This window comes from Amphiprion ocellaris, chromosome 1, assembly GCF_022539595.1.
Source record: "Amphiprion ocellaris isolate individual 3 ecotype Okinawa chromosome 1, ASM2253959v1, whole genome shotgun sequence".
Lineage (NCBI taxonomy): Eukaryota > Metazoa > Chordata > Actinopteri > Pomacentridae > Amphiprion > Amphiprion ocellaris.
Genome location: NC_072766.1, coordinates 31,727,730 through 31,749,648, shown reverse-complemented (window position 1 = coordinate 31,749,648; position 21,919 = coordinate 31,727,730). Strand labels below are relative to the sequence as shown.

General features: G+C 38.9%; 1 protein-coding gene across 1 annotated transcript; it reads right to left on the bottom strand.

Moving 5' to 3' along the window:
* Positions 1–11,772: 11,772 nt before the first annotated feature.
* On the bottom strand, positions 11,773–20,718 carry glo1 (glyoxalase 1). The gene is made up of 6 exons (XM_023262377.3): positions 20,558–20,718; positions 15,042–15,124; positions 14,697–14,837; positions 14,253–14,320; positions 13,102–13,191; positions 11,773–12,182 (listed from the first exon to the last, which is right to left on the bottom strand). Exons 1-6 carry the CDS (start codon positions 20,624–20,626, stop codon positions 12,091–12,093), a joined length of 543 nt encoding a protein of 180 aa, XP_023118145.1. The 5' UTR covers positions 20,627–20,718; the 3' UTR covers positions 11,773–12,090.
* Positions 20,719–21,919: the final 1,201 nt, after the last annotated feature.

Sequence of the window (21,919 nt, the reverse complement as noted above, 5' to 3'; positions counted from 1 at the left end):
CCATCCATCATCTATACACCGCTTAATCCTCACTAGGGTCGCAGGGGGAGCTGGAGCCTATCCCAGCTGACTCGGGCGAAGGCAGGGGACACCCTAGACAGGTCGCCAGTCTGTCGCAGGGCCACATACAAAGACAAACAAGCACTCACACATTCACACCTACGGGCAATTTAGAATGATCAATTAACCTCAGCATATTTTTTGGACTGTGGGAGGAAGCCGGAGTACCCGGAGAAAACCCACGCATGCACAGGGAGAACATGCAAACTCCATGCAGAAAGATCCCGGGAAAGCCGGGACGCGAACCAGGGATCTTCTTGCTGCAAGGCGAAAGTGCTAACCACTACGCCACTGTGCAGCCCCTGGTGCAGATTCAGTACGTGTGAAATCGTTAAAGCATACATGAGGTGTTCAGTGCTAAACAGACCTGTATGTATTACTATGTTAACACAGATCACAAACAAGTTTTTGTTTAATCAATAACATGCAGATGCAGAATTTATGTTGCTCCACTGCCGGTAACACCAGTTGATCTCATGTCACTGATGTTGTTTACTACATATTTCAGTCCATTCATTTTTAAATGCTAATGAGCCATGATGGTTGCAGTTGTTGGATAAAAAAGAGAAGTAAAATTCCCCAGAAATGAAATCTATTGTATTGTGAGTGAATTCAGTGCTCTGCTCAGAACAGTTTCAGCGGCTGTCATGGCTGACTGCTGGAACTAGAGAGCAGGTTCCTCTAATGGACTTTAGCTGGAGGCTGTACTGAATTGACCTATGCCTATAATTTGCTGCATTCTAAAATACTACCACAGGATATATGTGTTTTATTTTGTTAGCTTAGAGCAGTGACATGACCATTCATTCTCACAAATGCTAAATGTGTTCTGATCCAATTATTAAACATGTCAGAGACTGAGCATTTTACTCATCTATGGAGAGGTAATTCTTTAATTGAAGGTCACCAGAATCAATCAGCTTTACTGGATAACATTACAGTCATTACAGTCTTGCTAGAGTGGAGGCAACCTTGAGCTGAAAAGCTGAGCTGACATGTATTAAGATACTGAAAGCACACTCAGCATAAACTGATTTTTTTTTTTTTTTTTAGACAGCAGTATAACCACTTTGAAGGTGTGACAGAAAGGACACGACAGTCAACAAACAGGCTTGAGGAGGAACTGTAGGTCCAATGATTGTACACATCTCATAATACTACAGAACTTACAGATTGCCATAAATAAAATCATCTCCCCAGTGCCTTTTGCACTTATGCACCTCCATGGAGTTCAACACTATGTAGTGTCCTTCACACTGTCTGAGCTGTCACAGAAATTCTGACTTCAAATCACATCTGCTGTGCCAAGCACACATCTGCCTGTTGTTCAGAGCTAAACTGTGCTGACAGTGGACTGTCCATGGCATGATTTTAATAGGAATATCTCAGTGACTCTGATTAGTGGTACTATGACTCATTCTCACACACCTCCTAATTGCAGCTACAAATGTGTTTTCACTGATTTTTAGTTGCTCACCAGTCTTTCTGTGGCCTTTTCCATCGTTGTGAAGTGTCACAGGTTTTTCATTTTCTCTGGCAATTCTTTTCCACCATGCAGACAAGAAGACTGACAGAGCCCATAAGTTCAAACCTGAGAAAATTCACCACTCACTTTGTAAACACATTTATGCACTTGGACTAATTGGAAATCACAGGTTTACTCAGTTTTATTTCAGTGACCACCTTATGTACACTGCATGTATTGGCTAGTTTTCTGCTGATCTGGATGTATGACTTTAGGCCAGCAAGAGAGTGAACTTACTACTGATCTGAAGACAGTGTGAATCAGTGCCAGCTACCTTATTGTTGTATGTACTGAAAGGCCTTTTAAGTTATTTACTCACATGCTGACGGCTGTACTAAATTTAAGAGTGACATAACCAAACATGACATACAGCAGCAGTATTAGTAAAGCACAGCATTGAATATAATTCTTTGAACTGAACTGAACAAAACAGTTTAAATGGGCAAAGTGATAAATGACTTCATCTGCAACAGAGACTGCTATACATCTCTTGGCTGTATGTGGAAGAAGGACATAAGATGACAAATTAAAAAGGACCATAGCAGAGGTTTTAACATATAAAATAATTAAATATTACAAGCTTTCTAGACCAAGCATTTTTTTAAAAACAGAAAATGGAGAGAAAATTTAAATATATCTCTGTATCCTGTGGCCTGTTTTTGAACTATTAAATATGAGCAGGTTAGCATCCCTTATGGGCTGTTCTGCTAAAGCACAGCACCACCTCTGCACAATGTAATATGTTTCAGTAAGATAATACAGAAAGTGACTTCCAGAAAAAATACAGATTGCAAGACGCAAAGTGCAAATTTGGAAATATTTTATATTCTTTTGTGATTTCATCCTGTATTATGTTTATTCATTATTTAAATTTAAATTATACACTGACATTGAGCTTTACAGGTGCAGCCTTTTAAGTGATAGTGGGACCTCACTTGCTGTTTTGTATAATAACTGGATTGGAACTTGTGTGTGCACATATAAATCATACATGTAGTACTTACATAATATCTCCAAGTAAAGGTAAAAGCTTTTTCCCATCCATTCAACTAATCAGCCAAATGTAGAATAGAGTATTACACGCTTTTCAACATGAACCACAGTCAGCATGCTTACACTCAGTCAATCTACTGTCATATGGAATGTTATGGCCCTGGGCCGCTGTACTCCTGTTTAATCGTCTGCATTGTGTACAGCTACGTGTCTTGTTCAACACTCTTGAATTTCCCTCAGAATTAATGAAGCATCTATCATCATCATCACCTTTGGCCACCCAGCCTCTGTTCTCTGGTCCCGCCTACCCTCTCTGGAGCTGAGAAGGGATTGGAGCAGGCCAAACTACAGCCTCCAATCACAATGCAAGTTGGCTTTCCAAAAGCTTTAAGAGCTAACCAGTGTACATTGTGAAACTTAAGGCTGTGTAGATTCTCAGTCATCCAGGTCATGACAATCCTAGGCTCTTCACTAGAAATCTACTGAAGTGACTACTGGTATATATTCTGGAACTCTCCATTAGTCAGTTAGAACTAAAGAAGCCTCTTGGATGAAGGTGAAACGTCTTCAAGAACCTACAAGAGAAGTCCGGTTTATTCTTACTGAAGCTCCTATGACTGTGAAACTTGTGTCTGTGTTGGTTTATGAGTGGTAAAAGATAGAGGGTCTTTGGGATTCTTCAATGCTGAAAAATAAGAGGTTTTAGTTTATTTACTGCAGTTGTACTTTGGTTTTGGAGATGAACGGTGAGTTTTTTTTGTAGTGGTTGTCTTTTACTTTCTTTCCTGCTTGGTCTCACACACACACACGCACGCGTGCGCACACACACACACACACACACACCAGCTTTCAGTTATATTGTTTTCTTTCATTTCAGTAGCAGCCGTCTGCCTTCAACCCCCTCACATTTCTTTTTTTTTTGGTGAGGTTGGCCTTTCAAATAAATTTCTGCCTAACTCTCTGGAAATCAGTGTTTGTTCTGCATTTTTGTTACTCCTCGACTACCCTAGACAGCTGGGTTGTAACATGGAACATTTTCCATAGTGTGGTTATAAGTGATTGAAGACAGACAAAGGCTTGATCTCTGCTGCCACATCTAAGAGAGACAGGATCAGGAGAAATCTGCGTTATCACATTGTTTTTTCACATATTGGACTCTTTAACGCTTCAAAGTCAGCAGCCAAAACGTGAATATACGATGTGGGTCAATCAGAGCTGACATGCATAAACAACAGACTTCAAAGGTGCAAAGGCTTATTTTTTTAAACCTATACTGCAACAAGACTGCATCTCTATGATAGCACTCTGTCTGATGACTGTTGAATGGTGGGTCTCAAAATATAACTTCAGTGTAACTCACAAACACATCACTTGGTTTATCCTTATTCTTCATCTTCAGATGCTGCCATACGGTGTCAAAGCTTGCAGAGACATTTTCTGTGACAAATATAATACATCTAATGCATCATGCTACTAACCCACTTGATGACCTTCATGGTGCAGCTCAGACAGGTTACCAGTCCATCACAAGGCCCATACCAATTATAAAGTGACATAATGCTTAAATACACCGCCAATAAAATCTATTCATCCCCCTTGGAATATTTCTTTTTTGCTTTTTAACATTAAATTGTGGTCAATTAATGTCACATTATGGACAATTTAGAGTTACCAATCAACCTGAGCATGTTTCTGGACTGTGGGAGGAAGCTGGAGTACTCGGAGAAAACCCACGTATGCACAGGGAGAACATGCAAATTCCATACAGAAAGATCCCAGGAAGGCCGGGAGGCGAACTGGGGATCTTCTGGCTGCAACACAAACGTGCTAACAACCAAGACTGATCTGGAAACGTTCTTGCAATTTCTGAATTCCAGTGTATCAGTATGAGGTTGGAGGAGGTCGCAGGCAATTGGACAGTCTTTGTTTAAGACCTGATTGTCACATCGATGTATACTTTACTATAAGGAAACCCAATGAGGATTTTATGTTCTTTTCCTGTAAGAGGACGGAAAAAGAAATTGCACTTTATTGTGTGCACTGACCGTTTAAAATTACTGTCTGGTTTTCAAACGTATACAGTACATGAATACTTTTTCTAGTTTCATCAAATGTATCAGTATTATCAGTGGTGAGAAACAAAGTTAAAGTCTTTTGTTTTAAATTACAGTGTCTTCATCTGGTTAGCTTTGTCTTTGTGTAGCTGCAACAGACTGACATGACATGACTCCAGTCACCTCATATCAAATGTATTGGTCTAAAGGATGGAAACAAGCTCCACAATAAACTCCATGCCCTGAATAGTTCTTTCTTTTCTCTTGGCATCATCCTTGTGAAGCTGTATGATGGTAAAATGCAAAAGTATTACCTTATTTTGTTGAATGTTATAGTAAAATACCCTGAATCAAATGTATTTTTCTTAATAGCACTGTCAACAGTGGAGGTCCCTATGTGGACACCAGGCCATATGTGTGTGTATGTGTGCAGATTTTTTTAGACTTTTCTTTGTGGCTATCAGGGATGTTGTTCCATCCTTCGACTGCATGATTAACCCTGGACATGGGTGATTTCTCACATCAACAACAGCAATCGATAGATTCTTCTGAGGAAAAAAACACTCACTACCCACTGCAGGGCTTAAATCCTGGCAACAATTACTCACTGCCACAAGCTAGCAGTGTTGGTGGTGTGGGAAGCTGGTGAGGGATCAGAACTATGATGTTGTATGAGTGACACCAACTGGCTGACTGAGATGCGAGGAGAGGGTAATGTAATCTCCTGTAAGGGCATTTTGTCCACTTGCTACTGGTGTAAAAGGGGGAAATAATTAGCATGGTGCAAATGTATTATTATTATTATTATTATTATTATTATTATTATTATTATTATTATTATTATTATTATTATTATTATTATTATTATTATTATTATTATTATTATTATTATTATTAATAATAATAATCATAATAATAATCATAAAAATAATCATAATAATAATAAGAAGACGAAGAAGAAGAAGGAGAATATTATAATAATTATAATAATTGGTGCAGTGGTCTGCTGGGGAGCAGGGAGCACTGAAAGGGACAGAAAGAGACTAAACAGAAGGTCAGGAGGGCTGGTTCTGTCCTGGACTGTTCCCTGGACTCCATAGAGGAGGTGGGTGAGAGGAGGATGTTGGCAAAGCTCACATCCATCATGGACAATCCCTCTCACCCACTGCATGACACTGTGGGGTCTTTAAGCAGCTGCTTCAGCAGCAGACTGAGACATCCACCCTGCAAGAAGGAACGCTATCACAGGTCCTTCATACCATCTGCTATAAGACTTTACAACATCAGCATCACTGGCTGATGTTAGCATTAACTGGACTCATATCATATCATCTTAAACCATGGTAAAATCTTGCAATCTTGCACTGCTGGCATTTTTTATACTTTTACAATTACATTTATTCCACAAGCCACTTTATGCTGATATCACTTACAGTGTAGTAGTACTGTATTTATTCATTTTTCGTTATTCATTCTTGTATATGTTGTACATATTATTATTATAGGTATTATCATTACTGTACATATGTTTAGTGCTGCTCTGAAAGATGTTTGCTGCTGTAAAACTGGAAATTTCCCCTGACATGGGGAGTAATAGAGGATTATCTTATCTTACATAGTTAATTCACAGTTTTTGCTTAGGAGGCTAAATATAAGACCATTTCATGCTGGCCATGAAGGAAAAGTCTCTTTCATAGTTCTCTCTGCTCTTTTGTCTAATTTCTTCCCTTTTCCACAGACTTATTTTACTCGTGGTAAAGTGGAACTATTAAAAGTCATCCCTTACAACATTTATACATTGTCATCCTTAATAATTTTTTCAATTCAGTTTTATTATATAACGCAAATTACAATTCAGATTGTCTCAAGACGCTTTACAGAACCCATATGGCCTGAATATAATATAATTGCACTGATATAAACCATTTTACATTTTAACCATACAGCCTTCTTATGCTGTGAGTGTAAATGTGAGAACGTTTTATAATGCTGCACTCTTTCATTTATTTGATCATGAAAAATATGTAAAATTGTTTACATTTTTTTTTATTTGCTGATAAATGCAGGGCACACAGACATTGAAATCTCTCACTACAAAACCCCTGTGTGAGCTCAGGTCTAATCGTGATGATAAGAAATAGCTGGCTGCTTTAGTAGATGCAAATGATTTCTCCTGTATTTACATAATATTAAGGAATGTGTGTTTTCAGAAATAACACATTGCAGTACTGCAAGAATCACAGAATCATTTCTCCTCTTAGCTGTGTGATGCTGATTAAATTAGAGGACACTGAAAGGATTGATTACAGCATCCATCCACCCAGTCATAGTGGAGATACTGCTGGGAATTAAAATACAAAATGCAAATGCATGTTTGGCTGTGCAGTGTGGCTCTAATGCTACAAAGGGAGATAGAGCAGCAAATAGCAGTTTGCACCCATCATAGCAGCCAGAATGTTTCTGAAACACAGCTTTGAAATAAGGAAGAGAGTCCATGTTAAACCCCAGGCTAAGACTGCTGTTCTGCTTTCTGTGACAGAAGCAAGAAACTGTGGATCACAAAAATCAATAAAAGAATACATAACATGTACTGATGCAAATAAAAAATAACAAATATAGAAAATATTTTCACGGATTTATTGTAAAATTATGCATAACTATGTGTTGTGATCTGAGCAAACAAAACCATTCCACAGTGGAATCTTTTGGTTTTGGTCTGCAGTAAATGCAACACTGTACAAAGAGGCTGAGGTTTATAAATTAAAAAGACCCTTTTAAAAATATTTTTAGTCTCCTTGCTTCCTCCAGAGTGCCGAAGTGTGTTCACTGCTGTATTCTCTCTGTAGAAATATGAGGGGGTAAGTCAGACAGAGCAAGTCATTTCAGGTACACTAAGACAGAAAAGAAAAACCTGAGCTGGATGTTTGATGTCTACAGAGGAGTCAGTGTGGTTGGAGCACTGATCCACATTGTCATTTAGTCATACAACACACTGAGGGGCATTGTGAATTCTAAGCCTGACAAATATTGTGTTTGCATCAGATGAGGGGCAATGATGAAACTACAATGACGTGGCTCTTTGTGGATTCTCAGTAGACACACAATTTTTTTTAACATTTCAATGTCAGTTAAATTAGGCTCAGGTACAATTATTTCAAGCTCCTAAGCTTGGTTGGTCAATTGCCTGTCTGCATCATACGTGATTTCAGTTTTCACCTGTCTGACACTATGAGCTTATCTAATTGGAGGAGAATTCAATTCAATTCAGTTATATTTATATAGCATAGATTCACAACATATGTCATCTCAACGCACTTAGCTTAGTAAGGTACAGACGTTATGAATTACAGAGAACAGAAAACCCAACAATCCAAAGATTGTTGGGTTTTTGGATCCAGTGAACCAGTCTAGCTCTCTGTGATGTGACTGCTGCACATCAGCGCTGCTTTCACTTGCATTCAGACACTGTAGTTGCATTTAATGAAAGTGAATGAACTTGGCCTGTCAGATCTGGACTGACCAGTGAAATGTCACAAGGTTCCATGCCGACCCTTAGAGGCACCTCTGAGAATAGGCACTGAAGCAACATTTTATTTGTGATAGATTACTGTAGTAATCTATCACATGAGGAACAGTGATATTAAATCTATTAACCTATGCATTCGCACAGTTGCACTTTTTTTTGTCAGCTTTCCTTTCTGGCTTTGGCTGCAGCAGCTGTGTTGCTTCTAGTATTTACTATATTATTAAATTTCTCTTATTAATCCACCGCGTCCGTTGGCGGAGTAATAGAAGGAATTTACTGTGTGACCTTGTATACACGTTTTTGTCTTTTCGAAATTGATTAAAGTCGCCATAGGTGGTCTCCAATCATGTTTTACACACATCTTGAGCATAATTAAAGCAAAACATGTTTTTTCTTTGCCCATGCTGGTTATTGGGTCAGAAAGTCAGTTAAAAGTTTAATCTACAATAAAAGGTGCAAAAAGTGAAAGAGTTGTGAATAAGCCAATGTACATAAATTCCATGGGTGAGCGACAAAACCATGGCCAGATAAACTCACAAATGTCAGCATGAAATCTGATACGTGATAAAACATAAATGTCATTACCAGATTTCATGGCAATCTAATAGTTCTTGGTGGACTGACCAACCTTTAAACTGGCATACTACCTATGCTGCAGCTATGACTGTGACTCTCTGGACTTATTTCTGTCACTTCAACACAGCTGATTAAAATTGTATCAGGGTCATGACTCACACCATCTCGTGTAAAAATGTCAATTTCCTGTTCGCTTTTGAGCCAAAATCCCCCACTGCTGTCAACCAATATTTTATGTGACTTATCTGGTGACTCATTTTGTCAGCTATCTTCTCTGCTTCCCAACTTGGGTCAACCTCAGATTACAAACTAGTTCCTATCGTAAACAGAAGACAAGATACTTTGCTTCTGCAGCTGCCATTTAAATCTGTCGATCTTGCTGTGACATGAGAGAGGAGGATCCTGGCACTGCATGCAGGAATAAGGACAAATTCATAACTGTATCTGTGCATCACAATAAGTGATTGAATGTGCCATCAATTTAATTGGGGGAACTGTACTAGAGCACCGTCTAGTGCCCAGAAAATAAACAGGGGATATTTGAATACAGATCAAGAGAATAATTTGTCATTTTTACTGTCTTTTTTTTATTTGTTAGTGAAGTGGATGAAAGAGGATGAACTTCATCTTGAAATGAATACATAGGACATGCTAAGAGCAGGATGGATAATGTGGAATGGAAAATAAGTCAAGGAATAATATAATTAATCAAGGAATATACAGTGTTCATATATAAACACGAAAAGGAAAAAAACTACTCAGAAAATTATATACAGTGCTGAACAAATTAGGGCTGCACAGTGGCGTAGTGGTTAGCACTTTCGCCTTGCAGGGAGAAGATCCCTGGTTCGCGTCCCGGCTTTCCCGGGATCTTTCTGCATGGAGTTTGCATGTTCTTCCTTTGCATGTGTGGGTTTTCTCCGGGTACTCCGGCTTCCTCCCACAGTCCAAAAAATATGCTGAGGTTAATTGATCATTCTAAATTGCCCGTAGGTGTGAATGTGAGAGTGATTGTTTGTCTATATATGTAGCCCTGCGACAGACTGGCGACCTGTCTAGGGTGTCCCCTGCCTTCACCTGAGTCAGCTGGGATAGACTCCAGCCCCCCCGTGACCCTAATAAGGATCAAGCGGTGTATAGATAATGGATGGATGGATGCTGAACAAATTTATTAGACCACCACCCGGTGGAAGGTGTTTGCCACCGCTGCCCTAAATTAACAGTATTGCTGATTACCTAAATATTTTTGTGTTTTGTAAGGGTTAATCCACCAGTATATGTAAGTTCTTCAAAATGACATCTTAATACTAAAATAGAATTATTGTTATCCATGAATTTTTAAATTTACTGTTTTACAAAGAAGCAGAAAAATAGTAAAGCACATTATATAAGTACATAAGTACATACGTACATACACACACGCACACATATATTCTTTTTGCATTTTGAAGTTGCTGTTCTGCACAGGATCATCGCAAAGAGCGGCTACTCTGATACTGGTTGCGTAGTAGAGTGACCATCAGCCGCCTCCTCTACATCAAGCTGTCTGCCAAGAGCAAGCGAGACACAGATTCCCTGACCCACACTACAAGGATCTACAGCAACTACATCAGGACGTCATTCAGATTAGACATATGTGACAGGATGGTATCAAAGAGAGCAAAGATGATCAGAATCTAGGGGGTTGAACTACCAGAAGGCAGCATTGCAGATGTTCAGGACAGCTACAAATACCATGATGTACCGGTGGCAAATGGGAGCTGTGAGGAAGCCGCAAGGAAGTCTGCCACAGCCAAATACCTACGATGAATAAGGCAGATCTTGAAGTCAGCTGAATGAGAGCACCAAGGTCTGGACCATCAACACATATGCCATGCCAGTCACCTGATAGCCTGTTGGTATGATCAACAAAACGAGGGCCTGTTGCAGTGATGGCCCTAGTGAAACATCTGTTATTGTGTAGGTCCCCTTTGTGCCACCAACACTATTTCTGAGCCATCGGGCCCGGACACAGGAACTGTGGGACACTGTCAGTTCATCCTTTTGGGTCCTGTATGTCATAGGTTGAGGTCTTTGTGGATCTGACTTGTTTCAATGCATGCTATGGATACTTGATTAGATTTGGGGCTTTTGGAGGTCATGCCAACACCTCAGGCTGGTGGGTGTCTGCTGAGGGAGGTTACTGCTCTAGGAAAATGTCATTACAATGGACTGGTGTGTGCTTGGTATGGAACAGTGTTTAGGTGTACGGTATCTATTAAAGTAACATCTACATGAACGGCAGGATCCGTTTCACAGCAGAACGTTTCATTGTAATGAGATGACCAGTGTTGTTCACTTCATCAGTCAGTGGTTTCAATGTTTTGGCTGAGTGGTGTAGAAACGTTGTACATCTGTAGAACAATTGTAGGCAATATGGGTAAACATCTCTGATAGAATGCAACCTTTAAAAACACATAAAACATACACGTTTTAAAGTTTTAACCTGATCAAAATTTCATTATTACAGTTAAAAACACTATCATTCAGACTTTCACCCATGCATTACTTTGTTCAAAACTACCTGCCCATTGCTGATTATCTCAAAAACTAATTTTATTGTTTCATTTGAAAATTCATCATAATGTGATAGAGCACACAAAAGCCTCAACTGAAATTTGGAATTGAATGAATATAATAAGAGAAATGCATGCACAATTTTTGACATAACACATATGTCAACCACAAGTTTCCCCCCAAAATTGCATATTGTTAACATGAGTGGGGATTTGGTTCTATGGCACATATTTTTAATGCTTGAAGTTATCACTATAGAGCATTTAAGTCTCCTTCAAACTTTATTTTCTGCAAAACGTAGACTTCTGAAAATGTTAAAAACACGTTTCCCATAGGAATAAAACATAATAAAGAACCAGGTCACCTTAATGATACTTTCTCTAATCATAACTGTGACTGTAATGCATTGTTCTGACAAAAAAAGTTTTGCTTTATTGTTTGAAACTAAAAGAAGAGAAAAAAAATCACAAATCAATCTCATGTGAACTGTAGCTTTCACATTTATTACATAGTAATACCACTTTGATTTAGCAACACTTTCAGAAAAAATCAACAGCTACACAAAGTAGTTGCTATTCATAGCAATGACACATGGATCTAAGCAGTTTGCTCATTAGCTTTCCAATAGTCCAGCCCATGCCAGCATACTGATTGTCGTACAAGTGATCCCACTCCGTTTGTCCTCAACTTTCCACTCTATGTTGCTAAATTCATCACTAAACCCCCAACATTCCTCTCTCCCAGTGAAGTCACAGCAGGCCTGGCTTCACAGACTGCAGCAGGTAGCATGTTGTTAGTCTTTAGGAGGTGATGGAAACCATGTTGTTAGGACTCAGAATCTCAATCCAGTAACCATCAGGGTCCTGAATGAAGGCCAAGCCTTTCATTTTACCTGAGGAGAGAAAAAACACAACGGAGGGGGTAGAAAATGCAACTGAAATATATTAGGGATTTAGCTGTAAAATACATAAACACACAAAAAAATGCAACTTCAAATTCAACAGTGTGCATTGTAACCACTGAGCAATAAAGAAATGACAAAACACTGAGGAGAAATACACTTCAGATCCCGAAGCAGAAAATACAGCTCCAGGTAGTGAGGAGGTTTTTGCTGTTATGTAATGAGGCAGTACATGGAAGTACATGGCATATTACATGAAATACATATTATCTACATAATAATCTTTTGTCACTTATTAAAAAAAAATAAGAAGACTTTTGTATATCTGTTAGTCGAGAGTGTACAGAAAGCTGTGCTCAGCATCTGAACTGTTGTAATGTTCTGGTGTCGTGAATAAATCTGGAGCTGTACAGTGTTGTGATTCAGGAAGTAATTTCCATCTTAGCTCCTGAGAATGTATTATTTTTATTGTAGTTCACTGAGCCACTCTGAAAATAATACTAGATAACTGATCAATATATGAGCAGTGAAGGTGTCCTGGGAGACAGTGAACTAAGCAGCACTAAAACATTCTACTTTTGGGGTCACATATGCATAATATTGCCAAAGAGAGAGACAATATTTGCCTGTGCACAGTCTATTTGAGACCTCACTGCCTGTTTCTTCCCCTTTTGAAAAATGTAAAGCAGAGATTTTGAATTCATCTGAATTTCTATCAATTATTTCAAACCTTCAGTTTTGTTCTACAATATAGCACACAGTAAAAGTGAAAAAACACTTCAGCAGGAGCTGAGTGGGTGCGTCTAAAATTTGACTGGTGCTGTATATTTACTAAAAAGGCTATGAAGACCATCAACACTGATCTCAACATGTCCATGAGATTCATATTCACAAACACCCCACATCTTACCGTCATCTGGCTTCTTGACAAATGTGACTCCCTGCTCCTCAAACAATTTGCAGGCTGCATAGACGTCAGGAACTGCAATCCCAATATGGCCTGTCAAAAGTCAGAGAGAGAAATGCTTAAGTCTGTGTACAAAAAAAACCAACAAAAAAAAAAACCGATTTGTTTCTTAACATATAACACTTCACAATTGCTACGAATTTGTGAAAGGCATGGAGTTGGACTGTTTGACAGCTTTTCATAATTGATGTGTTTTTTTGGGGAGGTCACAAATCATGGTTTGATAAAAAAGTGGAACCAGACATTGCATAAACCCTCCCCTTAATGCTATACCATTGCTTTCACAGTGTCACAGGTTACGACACCTACTGCAGACAACAGTTTGCAAGCTAACGCATCTTCCTTGAAGGCAAGAATTTGCAGAGCAGTTTGGCTTCTTAAGGAACAGCCGAGGATCATCTGTCTCTGCAGTGCTTTTTACACTGCGTAGTTTTACTAAATGTCATCAGAGACAACTGCGATTCAAGGACAATTTACTACTGGTGAACGATGCCAAACCGACTATCTCCGTCCCTGGCCTTCATCCTCCCATTCTGCTGATATCTGGTGCCATAATTAACAGCACCTACCGGCCAATAAGATTCCTTACTTTATAACGGCAGGTAACTTATTACCTTTGTGATTTTACATCTAACCTCTTTGACTCAGTAAAGTTGGTTCATGGTTCAATTAATTTCATGTGACCTCATGTGAAAACTGTCAGTCAGTTCCTTCAGTGGACACCCTCCCACCCCAATGTTTCAGAGCAGAAATCACTGCTCATTTTTGAAACTTAATTTTATACACTTGGTTATTTTTTTAATGATCAAATTTGGCTGGGTGGTTCATAATGGCTTTCTTTTGTGTTGAATAACAGTTAATGCTCAACATTTAAAACACATCATATACCAGAAAAATTACTGTTACTCCAAGAATGTGTTTAATAATGTTAAGGCGATATTGTGTTGTAAGTCTTTGGAATTAAATATTGTGTCCCTTCATCCGTAACTTCTACATCTGGGACAGGAATGGCATCAACCTTGTAAATTATTTCTAATCTATGACTTATACAAGCTCTGTTGTTGTACTGCTGTATTGTAAAAAAGTGATCTTACCGAAGCCACGTGGATCAGAGTTTCCATTGTGATAAGACTGGCTCTCATCAGACTCAGAGCCCCAGTTACTGAAGGAGGGATACAGGAGGTAAGATGAGGAGAAGAAAAAAAGAGGAAGAAAATGAAGATAAATTCAGAGAGATCGGGTATAAATATGTATTTCCACCAAGTAATAAACATTTCAGTGCATTTACAACACTAACTGTAGCTTAAAATATTTAGAGATCGGGTTTTAAAATACTCCATCACCCTGCACAGTAGACAATGGTGGAATTGGAAAAGGCAAAATCACTGTATTTTTAAACAGCCAGATATTAAAACCACAGTGGAGCATTCTGAACAAGTCAGTGCCCCTTAAAGATACCAATAGTGCAGTAAAATACTTAGGTTTTTCATCTGATCAAGCTTCTAACGGTAGTTAAAATGTACAACATCCACCCTTACTGTGTCAGCTCTATGGTGGCTCTTCTAGAAAAGGTCCAGGCCGTCTTCTCCTTCACATCTGTAGGGATCTCTTTCTTGTCCTCATAGCCCAAGAAGAAGAGAGAAAAACGCATGGAGGGGAAGTCAAACTTTTGCAGGAGCCTGCAAAATATTGCACACCAGAGAGAAAACTTTTCACAAAGTCCAGTTTATGTGCAGAAATCTGTCAGTGACACAGACTCCCAACACAGACGGAGCAGTTTGTTAAATATGCGAGACTTGTCACTTTTAAGGATGACTTGTTGCAGGTAGACCAACTGAGACTCAATTAGAGTTGACTGAACTGAGCGCCACACTCATACTAACGTCATGCCAAGGATTCTGGTGTAGAAATCCAAAGATTTAACTGGATCCTTAACTCTCAGCATGGTCTGCTGCATCATGAAATCCTACAACACAGAAACACAATAACAGAACTTAAAACATAGCACAATTAATCAGTCACAAAGATTACAGGATGGCAAGTTATCATTTTGTTACATTCCAGAAGGGAAAGAATTTAAACTTTAGCAATGAAAAGTCTTGAAGTCTTAAAGTCTTAACTGAGCATTTCATAACCCGCGTCTTCCCAAGAGGAGAAATGACAATGTAAAAGGTCAAACTGTGGATTCAAACATGTTGCACCACAGCTGATTAATTCGTGGGTGTGGCAGAGGAACTGAACTCTAATCTGCTTTGCCACAGAGCTAACAGGTAATGCTGAAACAAACTGTGGCCTTCCATTAGGGAATACATAGGAGAATGGTTGCAAAAATTGTTGTTCACAAACAAATAAAAAAATCTGTGTTAGCCGTAGTCAAGGGCTACAGAGGCCAGACTGTTTATCCTGCTGTGGACATTGCCTGTGAATACATACACAGACCACACATATGATGGCAGTCTTGAGTTTCCAGTGACTTCTAGAACTCAAAACTTTCTATGATAGAATCATTGAAATGTGTCTTAGTCACAATCATCCATTTTGTTTTCTCACTGATTTATGATTGCTGTTATGGACAAATGACTAAATCTGCTAGATTAAAAATATACACACAGCAACTTTAATTATCAGTTTTGGTGATGTAGAAAACTGTGTTAATATAATTTTCTCAGTGGCATGGCCTCTTAAGTGATTACAATTGACTACAGCTGGTGACTCCTCTGAGCCAATTTAAATAGGGCTCATGTCAGTCACTCATTACACTCAGCCACAAACACTACAGTGAGAAAGTCTGAGGAGCCCCACACAGACCTGAAGAAGCAAATCATTGACTTGAATCAATCAAAAAAAGTCAATGTGGTGAGGCCTTTAACACCAACCTACTGTCAAGCATGGTAGTGGTAGTATTATGCTCTGGGGCTGTTTTGCTCCAGTGGAACTGGTGCTTTGCAGAAAGCAAATGGAATGATAAAGGAGTATTAACTCCAAATTCTTCAGAACAACCTAAAATCATCAGCCAGAAGGTTGGGTTGGGTGTTCCAACAAGACAATGACGCGAAATACATATCAAAAATAGTAAATAAATGGCTAAATCAGTTTAGACATCAGGTTGTAGACGTGCCTTCCAAAAGTCCGGACTTAAAACCCACCAAGAAAGAAGGAAACAAAGAGTTCAAGGAAACAGTGGAAACTCTCGACTGCCATGATATCCATGGTCTTTACAAGTGTAACTTTTGCTCATGACTTATCTACTCTATGCAAAATAAAATGTGCATGACAAATCCAGACCCTGTTCCCATGATGGAACAGCATATTGTGATGTTTTCGATTAATACAAACACATAGAATAATTGAAATGCAAGGCAAAGATATAGTGAAAGATAAATATCAAGCCGTCCATTATATTCCTGTGTGATAAAGCCTCACTATGCAGATGAAGATCTCTCTTCATCTAAGCTGTGCCTGACTTCCAGCAGGGGAAAATTTCTATCCTGGCACTCAGTTGTGAAAAGGGATTTCAGCATAACTGCAGCTCTGTGCAACCAAGCACGCACGCAGTATTATAATGCTGAACAGATCAGGTCTGTTTGCATTTAGCAACACTTACTTGTTTTCTATGCAATACACTTTTGCCAGTTTTACATACAATGCCAGTGCTGAGATCTGAGGTGCCCTGAATTTGTACCATAATTGGGTTCCAGTTCACAAACGTGATTTACAGCCACTACTTAATGGTAACAGAATCACATCGTACAAATGATTTGCTAATAAATGTTTATATTCTGCATCCTGCAGGAACACTGCATGGCTAGCCGTGCCTGGATCAAAAGATTGTTGTGCGTTTTGATTAGCGAAAAATGTCAAATTCATTGCAAGAAGGCATTATTTCATGTTAAAAATAACAGCCAGCATGTTCCAGATATGGCAAAGCTGACCCCTGGTTTTCACCCGGAATATTAGCCTGAAGTGTATTACACTAAACCTCTACTGTGTGTGTGTACTTCACAGTTGAGTGTTATCTCTGTGGCAAGCTTCTGGTCCTCTTTCCTGAACCCTTCCTCCTAGAGAGACATGTTTCCACAGTACATCCATAGAAACTCCTCAAACACCACATGCATTTCTCCATTTAGCTGTTTCCACATGCAACAAGCATCACAGTTTTGCCAGCTAAGCTCATCAGCCCTCGCAGAGCTTCAAAGCTTCTTGAAGGGTGATGGAATGACACAGCAGTGCAGATGTGTTATGTAGCACACTGAGCAAACAGACAGAGTAAAGTGGAACAGGTTCCAAGACAGTTTTTAGATGGAAGTATTACAAAGTTTTATTTATTTTTCAGGTCAAGTGTTCAGTTGCAAACTTTGACCGGACAGAGTGACCACAGCACAGACAAGTGCAAACACATTCTTGATAATCTTAAAGATCCTATCTGGTGAAAATGTTAGCATGTCTGAATGGTATTTTCTAGAAGCTACAAGCTATATCATGACTGAAAAAAGCAGTCAACACCATAGCTGAACATTTCCACATTCAAAATTACGCTGTTTTACAATGTTGTAGGTGAGCTGGTGTGCTCAAGCTGTAGAGAGCAGGGAGGACTGCATGGCGAGAGAGGCAGGAAAGAGGGCTGAACAATTTGGAGAACATAATTGAAATTTTTGTGACAGATATTGCAATTGGATTTGTGATAAATCATTTTTTAAGTCGAGCTTCAGTTCAATATTTACTGTGTAGCAGATTTGAAACATGGGATGGAGCATGACCACGAGGCAACGTCAAAAGCACAACTGGATGGTGTGAATTTGTAAAACCATTGACATATCAGTTTAAACCCATTCAGAAACACAGCATAATGTATGCCTTAAGCCTTTGCAATTCGTTAATTTTGTCATATTGCCATTCTGATTTGAAATTAACTAATTATTAAGCCCTAGTGGAGACTTCCCAAAGCAGCACATTCTAGGAGGCAACAGTGTACAGTCACGCCCAAGTCAGTTTAATTATTTAATGGCTATTTTAACAGAAAAATCTCCAAAAGTGTAACAATGACAAGCTGGAATACATTTTAAAGGGTAAATCACTGACCAAACAGGGACTTTAAGCTTGGATTTCAAAGGATGTGACTAACAGCCAGAGCAAATATTCACTAAAACTGCTACACGTGAACCTGAACTTACATTTAACACTTGAATGTAACACAAAGAGAATCTCCAGCCAACATGATTGTCTTTCTGCAAATACTGATTAATTATAGTCCTGTGCAGATGCTGAGCACACATACACACATAGTACATCCTTGTGTGTTAACTGTTCATGTAGAACTTAGTGAAAGAATACAGGCACCACAATATTAAGTAGAGGTAGTAGTAGTAGAAGTAGTGGGCTTCAAAATATTTGAAAAATAAACCTTCTCTTTTACAATTTTCTGCTACATATTCATCAATAATAGGTAATAAACTATCAAAGGCTTCATTAGTTCAGGTTACACATCAATGGTACCATTTTTATTCCATGTTTTATTTATTGTTTGCTAACCCTACTCTAATCACAGTAACAGGGTTGCTAATCCATGCTAATGTTAGCTTTTTCTCAGGAGTAGAAGCAAGATATTTAGCTAGCTGTTACTGCTGACCAAGAGGACAAACTGATGGAAAAAGTAAAGAAAAAAGTAAAAAGAATTTGTCTTATCCTGATAGTATGAGGTAGAGTGAAACATTCAATCAAGGCTGACAATGTTATGAAAATATGGAAAATAGAAGAGTGGCCATATCTCTGCTCTACCCATTATTTTGGGAAACTCTTTGATGATGTTAATTCCAGCGTATCGTGTGATTCACTGTTTTCTTCTTCTTCTACCAGCTAAAAAGGTTATGCTAGCATGTTGTGTGATACACATTTCATGCATGGCAATTATTAATTAACATATTATGTTGATTAAAAAATATTCCAACAATTACAAGAGGAAATTTAAAGAGATTTAAACTTAATTTTAACTGTTTTATTTGAGATTCAATTTGGTCATCGGGGGTGGGACGAGAGAAAAATGTAATTTTAGTGGAAAATCTAGACTTATTGGGTACTTTGTACATGGATTATTTGAAAATTGGTGAGTGGGACGTAAAACGTCTTCCAGTTCTGGAATGATAGTAGTAGCAGTGGTAGCATTAGCAGCAGCAGTAGTAGTAGCAATAGTAGTAGTAGCAGTAGTAGTAGCAGCACTAGTAGTTTGCAGTAGTAGTAGTAGCATTAGCAGCAGCAGCAGTAGTAGTAGCAATAGTAGGAGTAGCAGCAGTAGTAGTAGTAGTAGTACTAGCAATAGCAGCAGCAGCAGCAGTAGTAGTACTAGTAGTAGTAGTAGTAGTAGTAGCAATAGCAGCAGCAGCAGTAGTAGTAGCAATAGTAGGAGTAGCAGCAGTAGTCGTAGTAGCATTAGCAGCAGCAGTAGTAGTAGTACTAGTAATAGTAGTAGTAGTAGTAGTAGCAGTAGCATTAGCAGCAGCAGCAGTAGTAGTACTAGTAGTAGTAGTAGTAGCAATAGCAGCAGCAGCAGTAGTAGCAATAGTAGGAGTAGCAGCAGTAGTAGTAGTAGCATTAGCAGCAGTAGTAGTAGTACTAGTAATAGTAGTAGTAGCAGTAGCATTAGCAGCAGCAGCAGTAGTAGTACTAGTAGTAGTAGCAATAGCAGCAGCAGCAGTAGTAGTAGTAGCATTAGCAGCAGCAGCAGCAGCAGTAGTAGTAGTACTAGTAATAATAGTAGTAGTAGTAGTAGTAGCATTAGCAGCAGCAGCAGTAGTAGTACTAGTAGTAGTAGTAGCAATAGCAGCAGCAGCAGCAGCAGTAGTAAGGTATATGTTAACGAAGTTAAAAGAAGTAACTTCAACGACAGACAGAATGGAGGCAGTAACATAAACACATATCTTAACTACGTGAATGCATCTGTTTGCCAACTGGACATGTTAGCAGCTAACCTGACAACTCAGCCCAGCATATGAGCCGTGTGTATTCTGCTTTCCGGGGCTCTGTGACCGCGCCTAGATAGCAGGTCTCCTCACATACTTGTTCTTCACACGCTGACATGAATGACGGGAGGCTGCTCCTCCGACTTTGGAGTGAATGTAAGTGCGGCTACAGGGATAGTTCACAGCAACCCCGGATAAAACCAGCTCGTCTGTCCCCACATATCTGTATGTAGCATCAACAGTCGCCATAAAGACCAGCAGAGTAGTTTAAATGAACCGACGGGCCTGTGGGGGAATGAAGCACATATCTGGGAGAGACGTGTCCGATAATGGACGCAGTGGGAAAAGCAGGTTACCCTGTGCTGGAGTCACTGGCCTGTCGGCTGAAAGGTTTGTCGGGAAGTCAAAGTTTGACTCAGCTCCATTTGGGACAGCAGCCACCTTACCTTAGTTACTGGGTCTCCATCTTTACAAGCTGCTGCCGCTGCCTCGTCTGACAGACCTTTGTCGCTCATTTTTCCTAGCAGTAGTTGGAAAGCCGGAGTGCAGCTCTGAGGCGGACTGACAGACAGAGAGACTGACTTCAGGAGACACGACTACCGCTGACCGCTTTCACAATAATAGTCTCTGAGAGGCGGAGCACCTCAATAATGTAGAATGATCGGATACTGCATACAGAGAATGACCACAAAATCAAACATATTTCATAAATCATTAACATAGCTGTTAAGTCATGGATCACATTCACCACACTGTTGGCATCCATTTGAAAAAACAGATTAGCTGCAAGAACAAATAAGTTGTAGCTAATAGTGTTAGTTAATAGTAACTGATAAAGATATATACGTAATATGTATAGCAGCCTTGATCATCATGAGCAGAATAGCCTAAAAGAAAAAAAAATACAGAAAGATTTATTTACTCTGCTACCATGAACAAGCTGAACACAGCAGGAATAAACAGCTGCACTGCCATGAAATAAAACAAAAATACTAGGGCTGAACATTTGGTTAATTTCAAATCTTAATTGCAATTTTAAAACAATGCATAATGTAATGGAGTATATACATCAGGCAACACATCTGACCCAGGATTATTTTTGACTTGATTGAAGAATTTTCAGTTCTTAAATGTTGCTTCTGATCTATGAACGGTCATCCTGCTTCTGTGTCGGGGATTGTGTACTAGGGATTTTTATTAATTTATCTTATAATCTATTCTAACTTGTACTATATATTTAACTAAACACAGTGACAGCTTTTCTGATTATTCTTCTCTCATTTGCTATTTACAGAACACACCAAGAATATTTAGACTTTTTCAGTTGTCTGCACATCAGTAATTTATATTAATAGGCTGTTTTCACGTTTTTAAACTCTTGTGCACTGTATCATGTGAACAGAATTTACAAATCTATTCTAACAACTGCAACAACGTCAGGGACAAAACATCTGTGGCTTTGTAACCAGGGCCAGTTTTATTGTGAAAACACAGCTAAGTGTGGCTTTTATCTCTTGACTAGACAAAGTCAGTCTTATGTAACCAAGAAAGCTTCATGCACAAGCAAGATACACAGTTATTACCCTACATACTTCAATTTACCGCTCCCCGTTTATCTGGTCCAACTGTACAATAAAATGACCACCAGTGTAACAACCTCATAAAATTATATTTTTACCAAGCTTGTATTTGGTTTAGTGTAAGGCATGACAGCAACTTTATGTATTAAATGTATTCTATTAGCCTTTAACATTTACATTGTAAACCTTGGTCTGAGATGCATGATACTCATTTTTCTGTTACACAGT

What these genes read in the sequence shown, in the direction of transcription:
- glo1 (XM_023262377.3), bottom strand. Translation starts at nt 20,626, where the DNA reads ATGAGCGACAAAGGTCTGTCAGACGAGGCAGCGGCAGCAGCTTGTAAA. An exon ending in ACCAGAATCCTTGGCATGAC is followed by an intron (nt 14,838 to 15,041) that starts GTTAGTATGAGT and finishes AATATTTTGCAG; the next exon opens with GCTCCTGCAAAAGTTTGACT. An exon ending in TGTCAAGAAGCCAGATGACG is followed by an intron (nt 12,183 to 13,101) that starts GTAAGATGTGGG and finishes TTCTCTCCTCAG; the next exon opens with GTAAAATGAAAGGCTTGGCC.